Source organism: Sarcophilus harrisii, chromosome 5 (genome assembly GCF_902635505.1).
Source record: "Sarcophilus harrisii chromosome 5, mSarHar1.11, whole genome shotgun sequence".
Taxonomy (NCBI): domain Eukaryota; kingdom Metazoa; phylum Chordata; class Mammalia; order Dasyuromorphia; family Dasyuridae; genus Sarcophilus; species Sarcophilus harrisii.
The window spans coordinates 30,846,824-30,856,772 of NC_045430.1; the positions used below are offsets into that span (position 1 = coordinate 30,846,824).

General features: G+C 31.5%; 1 protein-coding gene across 1 annotated transcript; it reads right to left on the minus strand.

Moving 5' to 3' along the window:
* Positions 1-387: 387 nt before the first annotated feature.
* On the minus strand, positions 388-5,905 carry LOC116419345. Its single transcript, XM_031938817.1, has 2 exons — positions 4,803-5,905; positions 388-2,632 (listed from the first exon to the last, which is right to left on the minus strand). Exons 1-2 carry the CDS (start codon positions 5,679-5,681, stop codon positions 2,456-2,458), a joined length of 1,056 nt encoding a protein of 351 aa, XP_031794677.1. The 5' UTR covers positions 5,682-5,905; the 3' UTR covers positions 388-2,455.
* Between the last annotated feature and the right edge of the window lie 4,044 nt (positions 5,906-9,949).

Genomic DNA, 9,949 nt, shown 5'->3' on the forward strand with positions numbered 1-9,949 from the left:
TAGTAAGATTCTAAAAGAATAAGAATTTGATATATATATATAATTATATATAAATATATATATAATATATATATATATAATTATATATATATATAATATATATATATATAATTATATATAATTTATATATAATATATAATTTGATATATATATATATATATATAAGTGATATATATAAAAAACTATATAGGTAGGATGAGGCACAGAAAAACACATTTGGGATCACTTCATGAAAAAACAAAACAACCAACTTCCATACATTTAAGACAATCCATTCCTTTTAAAATAAACACAAGTGTATGTGTGTGTGTGTGCTAGATAGATAAAGAAAGAGAAATAGAGAAATAGAGAGAGAGAGAGAGAGAGAGAGAGAGAGAGAGAGAGAAAGAGAGAGAGAGAGAGAGACTGCATGCTCGCAAAAACAGTGAGCAATCAATAAACACAAATGCAGGAAGATTGTTCTTTTGATTTACCTCGAATGGACCTCACAAACCTACCTGTTGCTTTGTTCATGTAGCTTTTAGGTACCTTCACTTTCCTACTTTGATAAGGTATCAAAGAAGGAATTTAGTAGAAAAAAGCACATTTTGTAATCATTCTTGATATCAATTTGTTCCAGCATCTATTTTATTCACAGATTTCACAGCATTAAAATAGAATGTTTGCTTGTAACTTACCCTCTTGAGATTCCCTTTTCGTCAAACTTTCCCAAAGAATAGTAATTTCTCTGGTGCTTTAGCATTATTATTCTCTCTCCAGCTGCTAAACATATACCTCAATGGCAAGAAAAGTTTTAAAAACCAAAATATTCACAGCAACAACTTTTTGTAGAAGCAAATAAGCAGGAATAGAGTAGCTGCTCGTCAACTGAAGATTGGCTAAACAAATTGTGGTTTGTTAATGTAATGGAACACCATTGTGTATGTTTAGAAATATTAAATGGGAGGATGAGAATATTTATATGAATTAATGCAAAATGAAATAAAGGTAACCAGGACATCAATATAAATTATTAAGGACAATAAAATAACTGCAACTGAATACTATGAAATTATAATGTCCACGCTTGGTCCAGATATGAGGGTACCACCTCCTATTTTTGCAGGATGGAGGACTACTCAATATGGAACACTGCATATGATATTGATGTAGTGATTAGGGATCTTTCACTAGAAGGGTGAGGAGAGAGATCTTGCAAAAAGAGGCTGATTTGAAAGTAAACGATGACAAATTTTAAAAAAGGAAGCTTTCTCCCAATTGTTCCTGGCTTGTAAATCTATGTAAGGCTTGTGAGGCTATGTAACTTACAAATAAGTGTAATATGGTTACTTCCCACTAACTGAAGTAGCAATATATATGCATGCAACTGAGGTCACAATATGTGAGTACTGGCATTGAAGCAGGAACAGATGCCCTTTTCAGTGTCTCTCAAGTAGTTTATGTATTGTCTTCCTGAATTTATCTAATTTTGAAATTAATTATTTCAGGATAAGTTTTTTAAGGCTGTTAAAATATTTTTTAAGTTAATAAAAATAAATGTGGGCTTGTTTTAAAAAACATTCTCTATTTTCTAAATGTCAATCCATAACACTTCCACATTCTAACTCTTAGGAATTGGAATTTTCGAGGTGGTCTAGTAAGTACAGTCCCAACATGAATTGTGAACCCTCTTTACCATATTCCTGCCTGGCTCATCTACCATCTTATGATTTTTTTAGATGGGGCAGCAAATAGCTGTTTTCTGCTTTTTTGCTCTTCCTCAGCCTGCCCAGAAGCCATATGAGCACTAGAAGGCCTTATAAAACAATGACTATGTGAGCACATCTGTCTACGTTTCTGTCAATTTCCCTTTTTTATTCTGCTATCTGGAAAGGACATCAACCTTTCTTTCCTCAGTTACATTTTACATGGTGGTGGGTTGGTGACTAGATCTTTTCAATGATTTGTAGGTCTGCAATTAAAAAAATTTTAATTAAATTTCTTTAGAATCTAGATTTTTTTTTTTGGGGGGGGGATCCTTAGTGCTTGGCTCATGATAAGCACTTAAATTGATTCACTCTTGAACATTTCGACTGATGGGAAACTTTCTAATGACTAAGAGAACTCATCTAACTTTTGGAGTAGCTGTAAGCCCGTTTTCTTATCTCATTAGCACTTTTGATAAATTTGCAAACTTTTGCAAACGATTTGTTTTGCTCCTTGACACCCATATCTTATATTATATGCTATTTTTTCCCATATGCTACCTATAGACACTGATGTAACTGTTCCAAAATAAAAGATCATACTTACAGCAATAGAATAACATACATTCATGGGACCTTAATTTCTTTCTCAGCAAAAAACAAGTGGATATAGAATGAATCTGAATTTAAATTTTTAGAGTAAACTGAACATACTATAAATTCCATAAAGGTTAATATTGATCATACTCCAGTTAAATATTTTGATAAACTTACCTCGTTAAAATTTGGGTAAAAGCTAAATATTCCTCGGAAAAAGTGATCATTTCTTTCCCAGGAATTTTATTTCCCTCATCTTTACCACGATGGTGTCTCTCCCTTGAAGCACCATCTTGTCTTCTCAATGTTTCCATTTTCTTCTGTTGATGCTTTTGCTTTTTCTCTTCCGCCTAAAAGGAAAGGTTAGTATCATTGTCACTTTACTGATATATGTCTCTCTCTATATAAATGTGTGCATACTACACACACTTTTATACACATATATTGATAATGCTTACTTAGGTACAAATACTAGACACTTGTGATTTAACTAGTACAAGGAGCCCTCTGAAGAGAAAATTCCCTCTACCAATTCTACCAATGTTTAGCACAATGAGATGTTAAATGACTTGCATATATATGTCAGAGGTTGGACTTGAACTAGATCTTCTTGGCTCACTATCAAATATGCCATGCTGCCTTTAATTTGTCTACTTTTATTTTGAAATATACATAATCCTCAATATATATTATCTTCATTTTTTTATTTTGGATATAAAAATGGTCATAGTTTTATAAATTTTGTTTGAAAGCAGAAAACTTGACTGAAATTTCAAAATGATAGCTCAATTATTATCTCATTTTGTTTTTTCATCCTATTTTCATGTTGTTCTCTCATTTCTCTCCTTTAATAAGCAGAGAGGGACAAAGAAATACAACATCTGACTTATTTCTGGGCTTTTCCACCATTTCTTCATACTGACCAAATAAATCAAGCTTATTTCCCACCACATGATGGTTCCCCATCCCATTTCTCATTTCTCATTCCTTACTGTCAAGTTCAAAAAGTAAAACAAAAAACAAAAGCAAAAAAAAAAAAAAAACCAAAAAACCTTTGAAGTTAGTCACTGAAATATTGGATTAACAACACAGGAAATTGAAGTAGAATGAAATTTAGGCACCATGACTGCTATGTTATGGAAAATCAGTGCCATTATTCCCTGTGCAAGTTTACAGAAGCACAATCTTTTTAGGAAAAAAAAGTTAGGAAAAATATCATTTTAATGCTATCTAATGCTATCATTTTGTAGATGAGAAACCTGAAGCACAGGTGCATTAAGTAACGTGGTCAAAATTATATTAATAAACTAGTAACAGAATCCAGCACACTGGGTGAAGGTCCCCACATTTGATTCAGAATGAAGTTGCATTATTTAGTACTTTTTGGTAACATGGCTAATAAGTGTTACGAGCAGCAGTTGAATCTAAGTCTTAACTGAAGGATTTCGGCTCTCATTTTACTATTTTCTCTTATGTCATCAGTTATTGTGAAAGGATAATTAGAAGATAGACAGGTAAAGGTACAGATGAACCAAGGCCATGTAACCTAACTTCCCTGAGGCTAACTTTTCCTCATTCATATGATAAGGGGGTTTGACTTGATTACTTTCAATGCTCCTTCCAACAAAAAAATAAAATTCAATGAACAAACCATCCTAGTTTGATAGTATCTGAAGTCAATTGCTTATGCAAACATTTCACAAGTCAGCATTATGCCATATTTTTCCATCTTTTCTGCCATTTTATATTATTTCTAAGGGCTAAAATGACATATCTATAGCAAATAAAAATGTGTTTTGAAAAAACAACTAAATGCAAGAAGAGGAGCATTGAACTTGAAGTCAGAGGATCTAGGTCTAAGTCTCAATTCTGTAATTTATTATTTGTGGAATAAATACTGCATTAATGCCATTTTGAAAAATGTTAAATGATTAATTAGCAAAATTGTGTTTCATTTTGTTTTGAAAAGCAAAAAAAGTAATGATTTTAGTAAAATCAGTAAAGATGACTTATCAGATCAACATAAAAGTATTAGTTTAATCAGATGCATTTGTTAGAATTTCCCCAAAGTTGGCTTATGTTTTTAGTATTTTAAGTCACAACACCTTACATTTGACTAAGAAAATAAAAATGTCTATAGAAAGCAAAATTCTTTCAAATGTCAAATATTTCAAGGATTTGCATTAAAAGAGAATCTGAGTTCAGATTTGTTTCGATTCTGTGTCCTAATTATCTTTAGGCTTATCCTTGTTCTTTTGGGTACCTAGTCCAATTTGTGTGTCTGATTTAAAAAGTTTCTTGTCAACATGCCAAATACTTTGGAAATTGATGGGAGTAATTTAGATGACCAAAATAAAAACTATAAAAAAGGCTTTCTGGATATTTTCCTTAATGCAACTTTCAGTATACATTGTACAAAGAGCAAGCATTTAAATATAGCATTTTCATCATGTGAAATCACTTCCACAGGATGATTGATTTAGAGGAAAAATAGATATAATATAGAGTGCCAGACTCTACCTCTTTTTGTGGTTGTATTTTTTCTTTCTCCCAAGTCCGGGCCTTTGATTGCAACATTCTTAACTCATTTCTGTATCTTTGTATATCTTGCCCAAGTTCTTCATCCAGGTACATTCTGGAGACTTCGTCCCAATATGAAAGGGAGTCCATCTCATCACTTAGCTCATATGTACAGTTGTAGTCATTGTAATAATTGTTCTCGTCTAAGGGTTCTAGATGTTTAGTTTTCTTTTTACATTTTCTGGGAGAAATAACTTCAGGTTTTTCTTCTTGGATAATTGATTTCATATTATCAGACTGAATAAGCTGACCACCCAAATGGCTTCCTGGACAATTTGATTGAAACAAATTTCCTGAATTTGGTTCCACACTTGAGATGTTTCTGTGCTGACTATATGTCATTTCTGTGCCAAATGGTCTATCTTCCTTAATTCCATTTATGTCTATTTTTGAGTCAACTTTTATTATATTTTTTGCAACATAAGTAACATTCTTTTCATTTACTTTGGAAGTATATTCAGTCTTTGGTTTACTGTCATTCTTAAATTGTGAGGTGCTCTTTTTTGAGCGCATATTATTAGAAAGCTGTCCAGGAATTGATTGAAAATCTTTTACCCTGTAAGGGCTTTTCTTTTTCTTCTTTTTCAGAGGATCACTCATATATGTCAAAGTATCAGATGATGATGTTTCTGATAATTCTTCTTCTTTCTTCTTTTCCAGAGGATTATTCATATATATCAAAGTAGCAGATGATGATGATGTTTCTGATAATTCTTCTTCTGATTTATTTTCAAAATCATCTTTTTGTAGTTTCTCTTTAGGCCGATCAGCAATATTGTCTTTTTCACAAGTTTCCCCATATATGTCAGTTTGATTCATTCTAAATTTACTTTTGACTATTTTTTCTTTTTTAACACATATTTTTTCGCAACTTTCTTTCCAATTTCTTTGTGGACCTAAAGGCACGTCATCACCATGAAATTTTATATTCGATTCTAGTCCTTGAGAAATTCTTTTCTGGTTCAAAAATGGAGCACAACGAGACTTAATTTGATTCTTAGGTATTGTTTGTTCTGTTATACTGGTTGTTTGTAAAGTAACTTTACCCTTGAGTAATGAAATAAGGACAAAGAACAGTTAAAAAATAAACCAACAATAGTTAAATTTAATCTTTTAAATTTAGGGTTTTATCTAGTCCCAAATTATTGTGTTTCAAAGGAATGTTAAGAAATATTTAAATTTTCCCTAAGTGAAAGAAAAAATGAAATTGAAAAATAAATTTTATCCAGGATATTATGTATTAGGTAAATTATTGTGCTTGAGCCATATTATATTTTTAACAAAACAGGAAAATTTCCATTTCATACCTTAGTCTTTTTTTTCCTGCTCTAAAAGCACAATGAATTTAAAAAAAAATAGTCTAAAAAAGAATTTTATTTTTAATTGGTAATTTTATATGGTCAAAATTATAATAGAGATATGTTCTGCTAATCAAATCAAATCAAATATAAAGTTGGGATTGGACAAAAAATTAAACTCACTACTCTTTTAAACTGGTAAGGCTTGTTACTCTATTGCTCACTTTTAAATTTCTCTAAATTAAAGGTCAATTCCAAGTGTAAAAATAGTAACTCATAATAGTAATTATGACAAGTTTGCAGGAAACTAAAATGTGATTTAAAACAATTGTATTTTCAAAAAAATTATGAGTTTGGTTGAATCTAAACAACCTGTTTTACAAATTAGAGGGTAGGAATGAGCAAGAGAAGGCAAATTATTTTTGTATACCATTCAGAACAAGAAATAAATGATTACAACATATAATTAAGCACATTAACAGAATTATTGGGTATCACAGAGTAGGAAGTGATAATTATTAATAAATAAATAATTCAGATAATTAAGGAATTCTTGATTTCCTGACCCAGGACAATCCTTCAAATGTTCAGATGAGTTGGGATTATAGTTTCATAATTACATAGAGAAAACCACAATATTGATGCCTACCTACAAGTATTTTGATTACAGAATCACATTCTGTCATTTACAAATGACCACAATCAACTTTTTTTTCCTTGTTCAGTCATCTCTGACTTTTCATGACTCTATTTGAGGTTTCTTGGCAAAGATAATGGAATGATTTGCCATTTCCTCCTCTTTACTTATAAGAAAACTGGGGCAAAAAGTAAATTGACCAGAGTTATATAAGTAATAATTACGTGAAGCCATATTTGAACTCATGAAGAGGAGTCTTCCTGAAACTCTATCCATTATGCCACTTACTGTTCATACTAAAATGAAGTACTTTAAATTTCCTTGAATATCATTTTCCCCAAACTGGACATTTAAAGTCATGAGATTGGCATTTAAATGAGATGGCAACATTTTATTTGCCTGATTTTCACTATATTCTAAATATATAGCTCTAACAAGAAAATGAATGCATTATCCATGTGGACAGGAATCTTATCTACAATAACCCTAACAAGTTGTTGGTGAGCTTCCAACTATAGACATTCATTGTTCGAGTCCATATTGACTTCTAAAGCAGTCATGTTCTTTATTGCTCTATTCATGATAGAGAGTCTGTTATTTTCTTTAATGAACACAGAGGAAGTAATAGAATCTTTTCATGTAAAAGTAAGGGCTCAATTTAATTCAGTGACTTGATGACTGTGGTACTATTTGGGCAGTATTCAGATTAAAGTTCTATAATCAATTAATGAGGATAAGTTATATGGTATATAATTTTTGATTTTTAAGAAATTACATTGGAATGGTCATTTTAAATCTCGTTTCTAGGGCAGAGATATAACAGTTCAAAGTTCAAAAAATGGAAATGTGTCAGCCAGAAAAGATATAGGATTGAAGACCCCGGCTATGAACTGGAATCTAGTTGTAGAAAGATGCTGTGGGAAGGTGAGGCTATGTGACGTGATTTGTTTTTCAAGCCTCTCTTGCTCCTTGATTGTGTGGGTTGTGCCACACGATAGAAAGAATCTTGAGATCAGATTTTACTTATAGAAAGCATCAGAAACATGGGCTTTAGGACTCTTCTAGTTTCTGTTAAGGAAGATATTACTGGGAGCCTCTAGAGCATGACACATCCTGAGACCATCCCCACTGAGATGATATTATATGATTAACGTTATCACCACAAGCCCCTGAAGCTAATTTGCCCATTAAACTGAAGAATCATTGTCTGAATTTTGAGTAATTACAGTATACTAGGGAGTTGCCACGGGATTAGAAAAAGTGAATGTTATGAAATTCTAGCCTGAGTTATATTTCCTGCAAATCACCCATAAAAGGATCTAATTGGGGGGTAATTAAGAACTGATATGTGTTCTTTAGAACAAATTATACTAGATAACCTCTTAAGTTTCCCTTTTTTTAAAAAAAATATTGTCATCACTCCAGAGAACAGAAGACTAGATTCAAGCAATGTCAAAAACCCAGTGTGCCTGGATTTCAATAAGTATTTGAAAAACTTTCTTAAAAGACCTTTATGGATTAGGAGAAAAATGTGGACATTTTAAAAAATTTGGTAGTTTAGGAGCAGTTTCATTGGGTAAATCTAAAGAACACTGATTCCCCCTGGAGGGCAATTGGTAGCTTTATCCTCAATACTTGTTCTGTGCAACATTTTACAATGATAGACAGGAGTGTAAAGTCAGATGATTTCCATGTCTTCTGATAAAAGAAGTTCAGAAATATGGATTGTATGACAATCAATCTCTTTGGTAACTGTGATGGCTGAGTTAAACGGATTAGCTCTCTGCTTTATGTTGGAAATAATGGCATAAAGTGTGAAGATTAGAAAATGGCAATGAGTATAATAATGTTGATACTTTTATTGATACTTGTATGTCATTATCTGATGTATACTGAAAACTTTGTATGGATATATCTTGTTATTTAATTAATTTGTTTCACAGCCTATTCTGCCAATTCTTGAAATGAAAGGATCTTTCATGAAACAAGAAGTAGAGAAAGGAGTTAAGGAAAAACCAAAATTGGTTTTAAAAACCAAAGTTTTATGATTCCATAATTTAGGAAGAAAAGTCATATCTGTTCAGGACTCTTCCTTCCTCATCTTTCTTTATTTTAAATTTGAAGATCCAAATAGGCTAATAGGTCCATGAGTCAGTTCTCATACGCGGTGTCCAAAACTAACCACAAAATTCAAATTTTGTCTGATGAAAGCAGAGGTCAACCAGACTAACAATTCCCTTCTAATGGACTTTACACATCTTTTAATTAAAGAATAAACTTCACTGTCTTTTATGGAAGCTATAGGGACTGATATTGAGAATATAATTCTTACCAACATTTATATATCTATACTTATTATATTTTGTGGTTTTGCTCATTTTTGTCATTTTGTTCATAAAGATAACATGAGGAAATTTGTCAAGTATTTTGCTGAAATTTATGTATATTTTATAATAAAAGTAATCCCTTTTTCAGTCCTTCTAGTAACCCTGTCAAGATGTGAAGATAGTGCGCTATGATCTATTTTGAATAATTCCCAATGAAATACTGAGAATGGAATGAGAAGCACCAGTGAGATTTTCATAGTGAGGCACAGGATCTGAAGTATGAGAAAAAGTCTAGGTGATTTAGCAGTTAAGATACCATTGGTAATCTGGTTTGTTAAGCCCCAAGCCAGAAAAATTTTTGAGGAGTGACTATAAATGACTCTAGTAATTAGACAGGAAAAAAAGGAGCAGATATTTGACAATTACTTGGAAATGCCATGATTCAACTTTAATCTATAGTCATGTAAGCCTCCCAACCCTTTGCAACTTCCTTATTTCTATTCATAACATCTATATTTTCCTAGGTCCTTAGCTTTAAAAAACTTGAGTTATCTCTTTGCTTGATATAATCAATTAATTGCTACATACTCTTGAATCTTTCTCTAAAATAAAAAAGTCATTGTTTAACATTTCCTATTTCCACAACCACTCTAGTTTATTTTATCACCTTATATTGTATTGAAACATCTTATTTTGCCTATAATTACAATAATCTTTTACAATTAATCTTTTAGACTGATCTCAAAATTCTTTCCTAAAATATGTTTCAAACTGTTATTATACTGCATAACAAACAAGAGTGACTCCTCCCTCTATCTCTTTTGT

Excerpts from the sequence above, each read along its gene's own strand:
- LOC116419345 (XM_031938817.1), bottom strand. The coding sequence starts at position 5,681 with ATGAATCAAACTGACATATATGGGGAAACTTGTGAAAAAGACAATATT. Across the intron at positions 2,633-4,802 it reads AAATACAACCACAAAAAGAG|GCGGAAGAGAAAAAGCAAAA; the intron begins GTAGAGTCTGGC and ends CTTTCCTTTTAG.